At 39.1% G+C, this 17,486-nt stretch overlaps 1 protein-coding gene across 1 annotated transcript; it reads left to right on the top strand.

Moving 5' to 3' along the window:
* The first annotated feature begins 9,749 nt into the window (after positions 1–9,749).
* On the top strand, positions 9,750–10,547 carry LOC137406694 (uncharacterized). Its single transcript, XM_068093307.1, has one exon. It carries the CDS (start codon positions 9,750–9,752, stop codon positions 10,545–10,547), a length of 798 nt encoding a protein of 265 aa, XP_067949408.1.
* Positions 10,548–17,486: the final 6,939 nt, after the last annotated feature.

Here is a 17,486-nt window from a genome sequence, read left to right as displayed (position 1 = left end):
AGCATGCCTCGACGGTGTCAGATGGTGATCAAGAACAAGGGCTGGCCAATAAAATACTAATGCTCAGCTCAAGACACCTTACCAGTCCTTCTGAAGACCAACAATAACCCAACGGCCCTTTTCAGGGCAACCAATTTGTATAAAAGAGTTTGTTTGTATCCTATTTTATCAATTTTCACTAACAACATTCATAGCCTGCAATAAGTCTGCCTTTCGGTAGATCCACCCCAGCGATAAAAATCTGAGAATATTTTCGAATATTTGGCATCATCTTGTTCTTCAGAATTTTCCCTTTCAAATGATATATATATTGATGGGGTTGAGGCACTTAACTCTAAAGAATTTCTTAGACAACAGCATATAAACATACATTTGAAGATTTAACTGGTGATTCCAAGTTTATGCACACCACTGTAGTATTAGAAAACAGTGGTTACGCAGCAGTACCATATATGGGGTCAACCTCATCTCTTATTAATACTCATCAGCCAATCAGAAAGATTCCATGTTGTGACACTAAGTCACAAATCTGACGCTTTAATATTTGTGTATTCAAAAATTCTATACATCTTTCAATGAGCATTTTAATAATGGTTAGTATTGTTATAGCAATCTTTCTCTTTGAAGTTCTTGAAACTGACAACAGAAGTGCTGTGTTTTATTAACCAACTCTACTTAGAGTTTTTTGATTAGTGGCCGTCTATTATACAAACGATAATCTATTGACTGTCATTATAAACACATGGAAAGACCTTTCTGCTAGTACAACGTGACCTTCTCTATCTTTATAATACTAATAAATTACCAACTTTAACAGCAATTTTATTCAGCTCACTCAATAATTCCTGATTTCTGTCTTTTCATTATTTTTGGCATGTGGTGTAACGCATTACTTTGTTGATTATTATCATTGATTAATGACAACAAGCACAGACATATATTTCACAAATAATAAATTTGATAAATAATGATGACAAGAAAAATCAGAATGAAAAAGCAGTCAAGTACAAGCTTGACATAGTTATATTGAGAAACATGAATCACTATAAAATACCATAGTGTGTGTGAGAATCCATAGCAGGGTACAGGTGTTTATGATGACAAGAACAGCGAGTAGTGAATGGATTGAAGAGTGAAAAGCAATAAGGTTCAACTTAGCTGAAGGATAGAATGCCTTGAAATTCTTACCTCAAACTCAAAACGTAATAGGGAGCATGCAATGTACGCTCGAAAAAAAGGTAAAACAAACTACTCCTTATACTCTCTGCTGACACATAAACAGGAACGAATCTATTAGCAAGATAAAATAAAATACTATAAACATAGACGGTATGATAGGCTTCTGCTGAATGCAAAAATGAGAATGTATGACATGGAACTTAGGCTATGATTATATTCTCTAAGTTAAAGTACATGATATTGTACTTGCTGTAACAGTATACTACGTACATTACAAGGAACAACATCACATGCTCTCTTATAGAGAAGGAACAAACATTTTTGGTGATAGAGAAATACTACAGTATATGATCCTTTACTGAAAAAGCATAACAAGGTACTTAATTTTAGGAAATATCCCCAAAGACGCTTACTAAACACTTATGAAAAAGTACTTAATACTAAAAATAGCTCTGTGGACTCTTACTAAAATGTTATGACAGAGAACTTGAAGTTAGGAGATTGCTCTGTGATGTTTCACTGTAAAATTATGATACGGTACTTGATTTTAGAGGCATTCTACAAAATATCTTACAGAAAATATACAAAAATTGCTTTTCACTAAAACAGTGCTATGTTTTCGCTAACTGACAAGGTGTGACAAAATGTTTCCCACAAGAAAAGTGCTTTGAGCTCTCACACTTTGAAGGTTTGATGAGGTAGTTATTACTATGAGAATGCTACACGCTCTATTCTTGATAACGCTTGAAAACCAACCTTGTACGAGGAGATTATTATATGCTCTGTGATTAAAACTGTAAAACAACACACCTACATGACGAGTACTCTGCCACGGTTACATCACTGCAACGACTTATAATAACACTCTAACATTGTAGTATCAGCCGTGACAACATCTGTGGTGGACTGAAAGAGGCAGCAGACACCTGCTTTATTGCTGCCAAAAGCTACACAAGTGCTGTGGTTTACACATTCTAAACTACAAAAAACTGCTGTCTTGAGATCACCTGTATATGTAAACTCATTTAGAACTTTAAGACCCAACTTAGTAACGGGATGGAATCGGCAAGGTGGTGAGAAAGAGATGAACTGGAAATGATGCATTTGTTGAACAGAAGGAGAAGAGTGAGAGCTATCTGGCTCTTGTGATATTGTATTGCTGTGTGTAGTGGTTTCTATCGATCCATTCTTTTGCTCTTTATCTGTACTTTCAGATCGTTTAGAGCCAGAACTTTCCTTGGTTACTACGCTTGATGTGGTCAACTCGGTTACCTCTGATGTTGGGAATGTGTCTTCATCTGAACCTCCATGTAAATCTACATATAACCATATATGGTATTAGTAACATTCACTAGCTTATGTAATTCATAAGCATGTATATAACTAATCAACAAGGTTAGCCAGATCAATCCACTCTAACATTAGCAGATAACTAACTTTTCTTGGTCGATTTGCTTGATGTGGTCAACTCAGTTACCTCTGATGTTGGAAATGTGTCTTCATCTGAACCTCCATGTAAATCTACATATAACCATATATGGTAGTAGGAACATTCGATAGCTTATGTAATTCATAAGCATGTATATAACTAATCAACGAGGTTAGCCAGATCAATCCACTCTAACAGTAGCAGATAACTAACTTTTCTTGGTTAGTATGCTTCATGTGTTCAACTTTGCTCAACCTCTGATTTCGGGAACGTTTCTCTTATCAAACCTCCATGCAAATCTACATATAATCATATATGGTATCGAAAACAACAACTAATAATGTTGGCTGTTGTTTTCGAACCATATACAGTATGGTAGGCTACCATATATGGTACCATATATGCTACTTCTACCATCTGTGAAAATTACATATATCATATGTAATTTACACAGATGTATATTATTAACCAATAAGGCAAAGCAATGAAAAATAGATGAACTGGAAATGCTTAAATCGTTCAACAGAAATACATGAAAGTGACATACTCAGACCAAACATAAATAAGTTTGGTTATGTAAAAGGTAAAGGTTTCAATCGACAGGGTTGCTAGTTCTTTATTTTTACTTTAAGACTGTTCGGAAACAGAGCTTTCCGTCGGTATTACTCTTGATGGGTTCAACTCGGTCACCTCTGGTGTTAGGAGCATGTCTCCATTTAAAATGCTATGTAAATTCACATAGAATGACATATGCTGCCCAACTTATTGCCTAGATTATTTATTTGCTTATATATACCGTACAGGATGAAAATATCCGATGGATATAAAAATTCGCGATTTCGCGAGCAGTCAACTCCGCGAATTATTAATTTCCGTGAATAATTAGTTCTATTTTTTATCACAAGGGAGAATAACTACTGCATCAAATTGAAAACTAGTCGCTAGGCTAGTTTTTAATATAACTACTAAACGTAGGTGAGTTCCAAAACATTTTTAAAATCATTGCCTAGGCTTTGAGCTAACACCATTGCCAATGCATCACATTTATTTACAAAATTATTCAAGGTTGTCACAAGATAGGCAGAATGGCGTCATAGCGAAAATAGCCACTAGGCAGAAGTACTAAACGTAGCCGAGTTCCAAAACTTCTTTAAAATCATTGCCGGGGTTCCGAGTTTTATTGCCATTGCAGCAAACTTTACAAAATTATTCAAGGTTTTTACAAGTAGTTCGGCATGGCTTCATCATCGCAAAAAAGCTCTCCTAGTCGTTATACATTGAAATCAACTCCATCAATCTCGAATACCGAAGTTGAGGACGATCATGATTCTGATCTGGACATTATGGTATGTATTTGATGTGCTGTGCAGATACGTTTTTCCATTATTAACTGCATTAGTTAATTCTTTTGTTTAAAACTGATCGCTTTCATTAAATACTTCAGCTATTGTTTTTGTACTTCTTTGACACTTGTTAAGATTTTTTTCTTTTTTGTGTTTACTGCAGATTGAGAATAAAACAACCTACTCCGATTACGAAAACTAGAGACAAGTAGTGATATTCATCAAGACAGGAATATTGGCAGAGAAGCAACCAGTCAACCTAGACCCCTTCATTGACAACAAGTTCTTGATATCGCTGCAGCAAACATGATTAAATTATATATTTTATTTCATGTATAGATATATTATAATTTATTACAAACTTGAGTGTACAAATAAAATTTTACAAACGATGAATGGAGTAAATATAAACAGTTTAGTCTATATTGCGGTTGTCTAGAGCAAAAAAATTAAACTGATACTCTTGATAAGTGAATACTAGCGTGTAATGGCGCTCTCTGACTAGTTATTTTGGTAATAGCAGCTCTACATCGCTGTTACTGTCTTGGGTAGATGTTAAAGGCGATTTTCTTGCTACTACATGGCTGGTAAGGAAGTTATCATCAGAACTCTCCTCGTAGCTTACTATTGCGAAGTTCTGCCGGCTGGCCAAAGATTTGTGCTCGTAAAGGCGTTTTTGCTCTTTTTTTTAAATCGGCTATATTCTCCTCGTAAGTAGCTGCAGTCACTTCTATCTGAATTTCCAGACTTCCCTGAATGATTCGTGATCTTCTAAAAATGACATACACCACCCTTGCAATCATTGTTCTTCCGTGAATGATGAAAAATCTCTCTCTCACACTAAAACAAATAATGAATTGGTAGGGATGGAAAACATGAATATTGCGTTTTACCGAAGAACCAAAGTAAGATTCAACTAATTTAGTAAATGTGAAAAACTCATTACTTACCACAAATTGTTGGTTCATCAAAGGCCTCCAAATCTGTGAATATTCGTAAAACTTCTGAACGCAACAAAGAATTAATAGCTTAGTACGATCCACCCGTAGTTGTAAGCTAAATAGAAAACGGAACGCGCAATGCGCGCAGCCGCGCATGCGTAATGTTAACTCTATTGCTAGACGTAATAGAGTTAACTTTTCCTAGAGAGTGGCAGTTTTCAGCCGCGAATAAATTCATCCGCGAATATGCATGGAAAGACAATTTTCGCGAAATATAACTCCGCGAATAAATTCATCCTGTACGGTATATGAGCTGAATAGCAAACTGTAATAATTCAACAAAGTGTTGGTATGACTCGAAGTAACAAAAAAATTAAAAGACAGTTACTTACCGACTATATAAATAAGATTACCGAACATCATATAAAACCAATCGCCAACGATATCTATACTTGGGTGGAAGGGGTATTCCGCCTGGCAGCCAGATGAACCATCACAAAGATGTACCCGTCGAAATTCGTTTGTTTCAAGTTTTAAATGCCAGAGGTGAAACACGTGTGGGGAGGACTGAGCAGTCAGAAACAGACTGGAGGATTTATGACAGACTATACTCCACAGATCTCCCAAGTCAACATTCAATTCTAAAAACATTAAACCACTTCTGTTATTTTATTAAATACATGGCAAAAATAATTTCAAAGATAAAAAAGAATTCTCAAATTGGTCTTAGCATTTTTTAAAAACTGTTTCTTTACTTGTATGGCGCTTTTACTTGAATTCATATTAACGTGAATCTTTTAATACTGTTCAAACTATGTTTAACATAACAGCTGAAGAGCACCGCTCAATAGGAGGATATCCAAGATTTTTAAAAAAAGAGTTGAAAAGTTGAAAGAGTTCTCTAAAACAAACTTTGAATTCTTCTGTGTAGAGCATTAAGGGAAATCATCAATTTGAAAAAGTCAAATCAGCTCAAGGCAATATTAAGCTATCAACGATTTAAAATTTTTAATAATTGGGACCTCAAGTGATTCAGCCTAGCGAATTTTTGTTCAAGACTCAAAGTCTCAAGCATCTACAAAGTTATTTTTGATTCCTTTATTGTTTAGAAATATTATGTTAAACTAGCACTGATAACTTGCAGCATAAATCTTTTCTTAGGCTAGTGCCGGGAGCACTGTTAACCATATACTTTGCATGTCCTTTAGCCCAAACCCACCATAGTACAGAAGGTGTGACTAATTTCTGCTATTTTCATAAAACTGCATGAAAAAGGTATAAAAAACACTGGCTTTTGCATCACTAGAGCTCCTCTCTCGGCACTACAGAGAGATGTAATCTAGCAGGTAGGAGCAGGTGCAGACATACTGACATCTTTTGTCTGCTACAGCTGCTAGCCAGAGAATATGTTTATCTATTCCCCCAGCCTTCCGGTGTGGCTACAGCACACCTTCTTGCCACTCACGGACTTAGAGCTGGTGTTGCCAGTTGCCATGATGCAGGTTAGATTGGTCTTTATATATATGCGATAGCGGGTACAAGACCTGACCTGACGCAAGGTGTGACCGACACAGAAGGTGTGACTGAACCATAAAAAGCTTTGAATACAAGCAGTCAAAAAACAAGAGAAATATTTTTTGTCTCTAATAACAATAAAACTTAGGCCAGAATATGTGACAAGCATGTTTGACGAGTTAGCACTGCACATCATGGACCACTGGTCAGCAAAAGGGTTCAACAACTTAATCAAATCATTTAGATAAAAGCTTCGTAAAGCTATATGGAAACAATTTTTTCGAAAGGTTGTTTTTAAAACTAACAATTGTCATTCTGGTAGAGCACTCCTGGTTAAAACAACAGTTATACAAATTGTGTATCAAATTCAGAAACAATAAGTAATCTTGCTAAATCTAAAACAAGATTCCAACTCATCCAGTACGATGAGTTTACATCAATACTTTTATTAATTAGAGATATAACTTAAATCTAATTATTTTGGCAAGAAAAGTTTAGATTTAAAGTAACAGGTAAGATTGAACCTTCCAATAATTAGTTTACACCAACAGGAGAACAAGTGTGTTCTACAATTTGAACTGAAATTAAAATTGTCTCCAAAACTGATTCACATAATTCAACTCCACAAATTTTGATGTGACAGTAATAAAAACACAACCTACTAAACAAAAAGCAAGATGGAACAGGGTTTAAAGGTATATACAGAGTAATAGAACAGCATTTGCTATTTACAGAGTTGAAAGAAATTGTCTACTCTTGTTATTAGGTTTACCTGCAGTAATTGATTCGATGACAGTTAGTTCATGGGATGCCGGATCTATTATAATCTTCAAGAAGTGACAGGAGTTCAGCGAGCAGTCAGCAACAAAAAAAACGTGAGGTTCAGAAGGTACTGGTGACAGGAACTCATATGTTTTTCCAAGATCAATGAAAGACATATCAGATGAGTCAATGCTCTTCAGGATTGTCTTGTAGCCGTAGAACATCATGTAGTGTGTGCTGTCGTAGTAGCAGAGCTATGAAAGCAATAAAGCACATTCATGGTAACTTTGGAAGGCTATTAGATACACGCATAAGACTGGTGAGTTTTATGCAGAGAGGCAGAATATAGCACTGTATGCATGATATTACCTGCAGTTCAGCAAGTAATATCATGCATACAGCTAAATCAGTATCAAATCAACCTGAACCTAGAGAAGTTAAAATTTTGGTGTTTTGCTAATAAACTGACGTTAAACGTAGATAAAACTAATTATATGATAATTAAAAATCCCCAAAACAAATTTCAATTAAACGGAGTGGTTTATTTAAATGACAGACAACTGAATTACTCAGACAACGTTCAATTTCTTGGAATTATCATTGATAGCTCACTAAGCTGGAAAGACCATATTGACAGCCTCCGTTCAAAACTTAGACAAAGCTTGGGTCTGATTTATATAGCATCAGGATTATTACCTAAAAATGTTTTGATTTTGCTTTACAACAGTCTGATCAACTGGAAAATTATCTATTGTATTGAGGCTTGGGGAAATGCACCACGGAGTCACCTAAATAAAATTTTGGTAATTCAAAATCGACCATTGAAAATAATTTTTAATAAACCCCCCACCTATCATACTTCTGATCTTTACAAAAAAGCAAATATTCTACCTGTTCATGAATTATATCTTTTACGTATTTGCACACTGGCTCATTCTGAATTTAAAAGCTATATTAAATCTAAGCCAGATCCACCTTATGATACCAGAAACTCTCAATTCTCTTTTCCCTTGCCACCTTCGACCTCCGTTGTTGGCCACAGGCGTTGTGCTTACCAGCTGGCGGCTGCCTGAAACGGACTGCCGGTCGGATTAAGGCGGACTGGAAATCACACTGTTTTTCGAACTACTCTGAAACAATGGCTCTTTGACTATCTGACATAGATTTTTTTGCAGTAAATGAACTTTTGTTTTTGTTGACTGTTTACCCGGGCTCTGCACCTCGACTAGCTACGCTATTGTGCACGTGGGCCCTCATCATTAAATATAGATTGATTTTTCTATTGTTTTTTTGATTCTTTGATGAAAATACAAACAAACAAACAAATCAACGTTAATGTATGTTTGAACAATGTTTCATGTCTATTTATCCCAACCCGTGCATTCCAACAATCCACCTCTCCAATAGTGAGTTCACCAGTAAACAGGAATTCGTCCTCACTCTCGGCGACATCTCTCTCTCTCTGATTTCACTTCCTGTACCTGCCTAGACCTGCATTTTCTAGCATAGTGACCAATCTTTTTGCAATTTCTGCACTCTACAGCTCTAGCTGGACATTGTGACAGTGAGTGCGGTTCTCTGCTACATCTACTGCATACTCTATCGATTGGGGAGCTCTGTGTAGCTTTTTTAAAGGTGGTGGAAGTTGTCTTATTAGGCTCATATCGTCTTGGTGTAGCTTTCATCGCATCAACAAAAGGTGAACAATTACTTGCCCCCATTGTTCTCATAGCATTTGGTGTGACCTCTTGGCTTCGACACAACCTAACTGTCAGCTCTAAAGTAAGAGTATTACCCATAGATATTAATTTCTTCCTCATGGTATCATCTCGAATGCCCATTACTACGCTATCACGAAGCATTCCACCCAGGGGTGTCTCCAGAGCAAGTTCTGCAGCCAGGTACGTAAAGCTACATTTACCTGCAAGTGCTCTCAACTCGGCATAACATGAATCAAGTCTCCAGGTAATTGTGTTCTAGTGTTGAATCTCTCATGTATAATGTTGCATTCACCTACACAAAATTGCTCTAAAATCTTCAGAATTGCTTCACAGCTTTGATCTGTGACATACAAAGCAGAAGATTCGATAACACTAGCTGCTTCTGAGCCGGCTGTGTATATCAACAAAGCTTGTTGATACTCATCAGTTTCTTCATTTAACCTAGTTAACACCCTAAAAGCATTCCATCTGCTCTTGAATGTTTTAAAGTTTGATTCACGATCAACATTCAATACTAGCTCGGCAGGTGGATCTACTCTCGGAATAGGTCTAGCATTATTTACAGTATTTTGTACTACAACTGGTTGTTGAGGTGCTTCTGCTGGCTCTACTGGATCAACCATTGTTACATTTATCTGTAAACTGTTATATACTCACATGCTAATGCTCATTGGTCCTTGACCTTTTCATGTGCTTCCTGTTTACGGCATTAGGGCCGCTTTTACGTCAGTCGTGTTTATGTAGCCAATATGGCCTAATACGTTTAATAAAGAGTCTCACTTAATCCAAGCAATCTGATCCAAGTTATAACAGATTGGCGACGAGGTTGTGTTTATCGGACTCTGTAACTACTACAGCGATGCCTGTTGGAAATTTGCAAGAATTTAGACCCGATGTTGAGGACTGGTCTACCTATAAAACGAGGCTTACCTCTTGGATGGTTATAAACGATATTACGACGGCTGATAAGAAGAAGGCGTCTTTGATTGCTGTACTGGGCGGTGAGGCGGTACAGCTACTGATCAACCTTTGTTCACCTGATCGTCTTGATGATCAGTCGTATGCCCAGTGTGTGACTTTGCTTGATGGACATTATGGTCGTAGAAACGAGGTAGCCGAGGCCTATGTTTTCGACACTCGCACACAGTCTGCTACTGAGTCAATCCCGGAGTTTGTTTTGGCGTTGAAGAGGCTCTCAACGCACTGTAACTTTGGCCCATCTGACCAACTGAAGCAGAAGTTGCGAAATAGGCTTGTGGCAGGGGTGAGGTCTGACGCTATTCGTCAAGCCCTAATCAGAGAGGGGCCAACTTTGACATGGGATGCGGCAGTCACTTTGGCCTCACAGATGGATGACTACCAGTCAAGCGCAATGGCTCAGCAGTCCAACAACCCTACGACAGAAATCAAAGCAACTCAGTCTGGCAGGAAAGGTCCAGCTGCTCAGAGGTTCCAGGTCCCCCAAAATTCAGCCCCTGGCCTGGGACTACCAGCAACCAAAGCTAAGTATCTTACTTCAAAATGTTGGAGATGTGGAAAATCCAATCATTCAGCTGACCAATGCAGGTTTCGAGATGCTACTTGCCACAACTGTGGTCGACTCGGCCATATTAAGCCTATGTGCACCAGGAAACGAGCTAAAGCCAATACAACTTAAGCTAATGCTGCTCATGCTGCTGACCATATCAAAGCTGAGCAAATGTGATCTGATTTTGACAATGTTTCACTTGCACAAACCCAAAGAGCAGCAAATTCTCAGAATTCTAATCCTTATTGTGTTACTGTATCTGTGAACGGTGTCGATCTTGTCATGGAAATTGACACTGGTGCAACTGTTTCTTTGATCCCTTATGATGTGTACCAAAAACATTTTGCTAATGCTAAGCTTACTCCATCTGGTATGCAATTCTGTAGTTTCACTGGAGATATGGTGATGAGTGAGGGAAAATTCTTGGTGTCTGTCAAGCATTTTGGCCGGGCTAGACAGCTGTGGTTGCATGAGCTGAGGGCGTCCCGCTTCACGCTGTTGGGAAGGGATTGGCTTAAGGAGTTACCCATTGACTGGCAATCGATCAAACTGGTAAGTTCACCGGTAAGTGGCCTGCACGAACTTCTTACGAAGTACTCTGATATCTTTAAGGGTCAAGGCGTGCTGAAAAGTGCACCGGCTACTCTTGAGTTGGTTGAGGGTGCCGTTCCCAAACGTTCTACGCCTTATAGAGTGCCCATTGCGCTACAACCTGCAGTAGATAAGGAGCTTGATCGTTTGGTTAGTGAGGGTGTTTTGGAACCAGTTGAGAGTAGTGATTGGGCTACTAGCCTGTTGTTTGTTCCTAAGCCGGATGGTTCAATTAGACCGTGCGGGGATTTCAAATCGACTGTGAACCCTTTGCTCAAGGAGGTAGCACCACCTCAAATAAACATGGAGGACATGCTTTGTGATTTGGCGGGTAACCAATACTTCTCAAACCTAGACTTCACACAAGCATACAATCAAATGGTCATAGACAAGAGTTCTCAAGATCTGGTGACCCTAGTTACTCATAGAGGGTTGTATCGATATACGAGACTACCATACGGCATTAAGACTGCACCGTCCTTGTGGCAACGAGCGGTTGAACGTGTGCTTAGTGGTATACAAGGTATTCATATATACTACAATGACATACTTGTGGCTGGGCGTACTATTGAAGAGCATAATCAGAGGTTGGAGCTTGTGTTCCAGCGTATAGCGGAGTATGGTCTAAAACTCAAGAAGTCTAAATGTTCTTTCCTAAAGTCGAAGTGAATTACTTAGGTCACTGCATTAATGCTGAGGGTACAAGGCCAATCCCGTCCAAGCTGGACACCATATTGAACACTGAAGCTCCGACTGACAAAGCTAAGGTGAGATCTTACCTAGGGCTTCTAAACTTCTATCGCCGTTATCTCCCAGACCTCGCGGGTACTGTGGCACCTTTAAATGCACTGCTTAGGGCTAGCACAAAATTTCATTGGTCCAAGGAGGAAAATGATGCTTTTGAGGCATCAAAATGCCTGTTGAAAGAAAGCAAGCTATTGGTTCACTATGACCCAAACTTGCCGGTTAAATTAACCTGCGACGCATCTAGAGTTGGGGTTGCAGCTGTACTCTCGCACACTGTTGATGGGGAAGATCGTCCGGTTCTGTTTGCCTCGCGGAAGTTGACTTCTGCTGAAGCTCTGTATCCTCAGATAGAGCGTGAGGGTCTTGCCATCATTTTTGGGATAGACAAGTTGAAGCACTATCTTTACGGTCGTAAATTTACTCTGGTAACTGACAATCAGGCTTTGAGCAGGATATTTTCTCCAAAACAGGGCCTGCCGGTTATGACAGCTGAGCGCACACAGCGATGGGCCCTAAAGCTCTGCTTACAATTATGATTTGGAGTAGCACCGCGGTGTTGAAAACAAAGCTGATTTCCTCTCCCGCTACCCTGGTCCAACGGTTGGTGGAAGTTTTGAGGGAGAATCACAGGCATTTATTTTCAAGGTATCTGACCTTGGTCTTCCAGTTAAGTCTTTGCAAGTGGCTAGGGCTACCAATAGAGATGTTTTGCTCGGTAAAGTGCTTGGTCTGGTGCAGAGTGGCTGGCCCCAGAAACTATGCCCAGCAGATGCTGATCTGTCATCGTACTTTGCTCGCAGGGACGAACTGTCTGTGATGTGTGGAGTGGTCATGTGGGGTACTCGAGTGGTGGTACCACAGTGTCTTAGAGGTAAGTTGCTGCAGGAACTTCATGAGGGGCATCTAGGTACTTCAAAAATGAAGTCAGTGGCCAGATCCTTTATGTGGTGGCCTGGTCAAGGACATTGAAAATGTCTCCAAGAGTTGTGAATCCTGCATGGAAGTGAGCAATGATCCCAGTGCAACCACATCCCACTCCTGGTTGCCCACTTCTCGCCCCTATCAGCGCGTTCATGTTGATTATGCTGGTCCTATTGGGGGTTGCATGCTGTTTGTTGTGGTGGATTCGTTTTCGAAGTGGCCGGAGGTGGCAGTTACTAAATCCATGACAACAGAAAACACAATTGATATGCTCAGATCGCTGTTTGCCAGGTGGGGGGTGCCTGCGGAACTTGTCAGCGATAATGGTCCTCAATTTACTAGTGTAGAATTTCAGGCATTCATGGCTCATTTAGGCATCAAGCACAAGCGTGGTGCCCCATACCACCCGTCTACCAATGGTCTGGCTGAACGGTTTGTGCAAACTGTGAATGGGGCCCTTAAAGCGTCTAGCGCTGATAGCGGAGGTGTACAATGCAACTTGGACATGTTTTTATTGGCTTACCATAATGCCTCCCACTCGATTACAGGAGAGAGTCCAGCACAGCTAATGCTGGGACGCCCATTGAGATCTAGGCTTGATTGTGTAAAACCTGAGGTTTTGTCGAAGCAGCGCCAGGGCCCTTGTCCAGGTAGTGTCGTGCGTGGGTTTGGCATAGGCTCCTCGGTGTAGGTGAGGTGTTACTTAGGAGCAGTGAAATGGAAGAAGGGTGTTATTGTTGACCAAACCGGTCCGCTCTGTTATTATGTTGAGGTAGATGGTAGGAGGTGGAAACGCCATATCGACCAGCTCAAGAGTGGCACGGTAAGCACTGATATTGATTCACCAGTCCGTTTTGATATTGACTCCGATGTCAGGGTACCACCTCATTCAGGCCATTTACCATATGTTGCTCCTTCTAGACAATCTAATGCAGCTCTACAGCCAGTCTGTTCTCCTCAGGTGGAAGGATTGCCCTTGCATGTGGAGCCTCAGCCTAGCACTACGTGTCCTGAAACTGTAAGTAATCCACATCCTTATACACCTGTCACCATATCGCCAGGACCTTGGCGCTCTAACAGGGTACGTAACGCTCCAAAGCGTTTGGACTTGTAAATACATTTAGCATGTTTCGCTTAACGTAATACTCATACTACTAGTCGTAGTTAGTTACTGTTTTACTCAGACTACTGGTCGTAGTTAGTTGCTGTTTTACTCATACTACTAGTCGCAGCTTAGTTACTGAGTTCTCTTTGTAAAGGGAGAATCTGTTATATACTCACATGCTAATGCTCATTGGTCCTTGACATTTTCACGTGCTTCCTGTTTACGGCATTAGGGCGGCTTTTACGTCAGTCGTGTTTATGTAGCCAATATGGCCTAATACGTTTATTAAAGAGTCTCACTTAATCCAAGCAATCTGATCCAAGTTATAACATAAACCACCGCTGCTACCACGCGATGTTATGCAATAATTAACATAGGTTTATATTTTCTCAACTCAAACTCAACAATACATTACGTTTTATTAGTTTCCATGTTTTTTTCAGAACCCCGAAACGAGACTCATAGCGAGTCAATCAAAACTATATAAACAACATCCGGTTTATACAAATAGCCAACACTGCTTGTACCGTATTATATGCTTATCCTGTAGTCCAGCTGCATTCCCTATTGGTATGTTACTTTCACAGTATTTCCATACAACAATTATATAAATATGGCTGTATTCGTGTACTACGTGTTTTGGTCAATGACTCAGTAACACCTGTGATTAGTTGTGAGTGCAAAAGTAGACTGAGCAGTGCACAAATAAAAGACCGTGGGCAGACAAATACAACAACAATATATTATCTAATAAATAAATACTTGCCACCAATAAGAAAATATTAACTCACGTAGTCAACACACATACTCAAAAACTTTGCCTATATTAATATCCAGAAAATAAGCAAATTAGCTGCTACAGTCTGTCATGCATATCAACCAAATGACGAGATTGTTTCGAAAAGCTTTTCCTCTTCTTTGACATTTCGGCTTTTCCCAAAGAAAAGCAAGCAAATTTCTGGTTATAATGGTATAATCTGGTTATAATCTGGTATTCATAGAGAATAATGGTAACTTTATTGCTCACAGTGAACAAAGAAATACGAAACACAGACTATCAGTAGAGGTGCAAGATTCCACGGCAAGCTAACTCTCAAAAAGGCAAAGACCTGCGTTTGACAAACAGTGTTATGTTAATGACTCGCTAATGCGTAGCGTGAACACGTATTTTCACCTTGTTACGTCCGACAAAAATAATAGGTTGGATTAACCATAGAGTTATCTCCCCCTAGAGTGATAACTACCCTAGAGTTTCCGGTGCCATCAAGGAGCGTTTAGGCCACGCCCATTTTTTGTGCTAGTCACCCGTAGTGATTGGCAGAACAATAACATCAGCCATGAGAATGATCATGAATTTGCACAGTTAAGATAGTAATTATTGCTCATATTAAAGAGATGATGATTATAGTTTATTACTCCAATATATGCTTATCATTTAAAGCCATTCAATACTTACATAACTTGCAAAGACGCTGAATAGACAGTGTTAAGTAAGTGAGTTAATGCAATCAGTTACTCATAGATAAGATAAATGGTCATACTGGGGTTGTATTACATTAGTTTGATGGAAAGCTAATTGACTGCTATCAACCATGAGCTGTACTACCCAGCGTTGCCCAAGTAATAAAGAAGTCTTTGGACAGAAAATTTATTTTTACATATTATAACATACTGTATACAACATTTACCATTCTAACTTTTAAACTCTATTCCCTGGTTGCAAATTGGAACTGTAAATGTTAGGCAACTCGCTATGAACACCTGGGAGTTTGGGGGGCGGTGGCGGCCCCCAATGGGGTTCGGGGCAGCGCCCCGAAGCTCTAGACCTTTTAAGCATCAACAACCCTCAAAGTATGCATAAAGGCAATCAATTGTAAGTATCAAAATCTATATAAGTATATTGTTTATGGTTCATAGTAGGCAAAACGTTTTTTTTTTCAACGACCAATATAAAACTCATGACACTACAGATTTCTGTAAGGGACATTGACAGAACAAGAGCTATTACTTATTTATTGCAATAGCTCTAGTTCTGTCAATGTGTCGATGACACAAATATTTCATAACTGATTCTGTATCTCTTTCAACATCTTTATATATGTAAAATATTAGAAGATTATTTAGCCGAGCCTGCTCCATGGTGCTCCTCGTCGATGTTTTGATTCGCTTCAATGCAGAAAAGGATCTCTCACTAACTACATTACTGGCAGTCAAAACCAATACTAGATTTACACCCTTTCATAATAATAATACACCCTTTCACCCCAATTAAAAGCAATAAAGTTCAGTTTATAAGTCTTAACAAAGTCTTACAAGATCACTCATTTGGCGAAATCACCACGGAGACATTAGTAGTAGAATGCTAGTAGCTAATAGATTAGTTATTGGAATTTCCAACCGGTCTTGGAATTTCCAACTTGGAAATCCCAAGTGAATGAGCTTAGAACGTAATTCTTAGTACATAGCCGCCGACAATCACTAAAAAGTTGGGGCGGCTCAGCCGCCCAGCCGTTCCAGAGAAGACGGGCCTGTTCTTTAGTACTGCTATTTCTTCTACGTTTGCTTTGCTTATTCTATGACTGTGATCATCACATTAACAGTATGCCAAATGGTAGTTTTTGTGCAGCATTTGGCTGCTCCAATTCTAGTAGCAAGACACCAGACAAAAAATTCCATGGGTGAGTCGTTGTAGTTTAGTTTTGTCAAGTTACTCATTCATTTTTTCCGGCATATTTTAGATTCACACAATAATATCATCAGTAGTTGAAATTAAAAAGGCTTGATTTAGCTGTATCAACAACTGAAATGAATGATCAGAGGTGTACCTAGAGAGATGATTGATTTGGATCATGTCCCTTGTTCTATCAATCATTGTTATGGTGTAGTAGGTATGCAAGCAAGTCAGTTACTTGTTTGATTCTGAACCCTCACTACTCTTTGTCTGTGTCCTTCCACTACCAGCCACTAGAGTTGATTACTGTTAGTTTGTGTTATCTATGACCTAATGCGACTGACCCTCCTTTATTTGTCACTCATTCATTATTCAGTTCATTTTTTATAATGTATACAGATTCCCGCTGAAGAATGAGAAGATGGCAAATAGATGGGTTCTTGCAACCAAGAGAGTAAATTTAAAACTTACTCCGTCAACCAAACTGTGCTCAGATCATTTCACAGATGCTGACTACACAGGTCCTCCAAAACAATCAAGATTGTTTCCAACTGCTGTTCCTACTATCTTCAACTTCCCAGAACACATGCAGGTTAGTTTGTTACGAACAGTGTTATCATCCAAAATAGACTGTGCATGTAAAGCTTCTTGATTCTTTATAAATGCTTTTATGTATGCACTCGGTTTGGCTTAGATCTTTGGTATTCTTGTAGTGTATCCATACCAGGTGGAGACCCATGAATTATCACGGAATTATTAACATAATTTTCAATATTGATCGCCCAAGACGCAAACTACATAGTATTAGTTTAATACAATGTTTATGTCCTTAGCCGAAGAAATCTCAACCAAGGAAGAAGAGACCACTCTCGAGCTCTGGTGATGAGACAGTAGAAGACTCCGCAACAGCTAGCTTTATTGACCCATCTCCCTCTATAGCATCAGAACATGACTACTTTGCTGATAAAGGTTTGCAAAATCACTATTGCAGTAGACATCATACCATGACCAATTAGACGCATGACAAAAGTAT

Source organism: Watersipora subatra, chromosome 10 (assembly GCF_963576615.1).
Source record: "Watersipora subatra chromosome 10, tzWatSuba1.1, whole genome shotgun sequence".
NCBI lineage: Eukaryota > Metazoa > Bryozoa > Gymnolaemata > Cheilostomatida > Watersiporidae > Watersipora > Watersipora subatra.
This window is presented reverse-complemented; position numbering and strand designations above follow the sequence as displayed.

Bases quoted from the DNA above. Each gene is read 5' to 3' on its own strand.
- LOC137406694 (XM_068093307.1), top strand. From the start codon at position 9,750: ATGCCTGTTGGAAATTTGCAAGAATTTAGACCCGATGTTGAGGACTGG.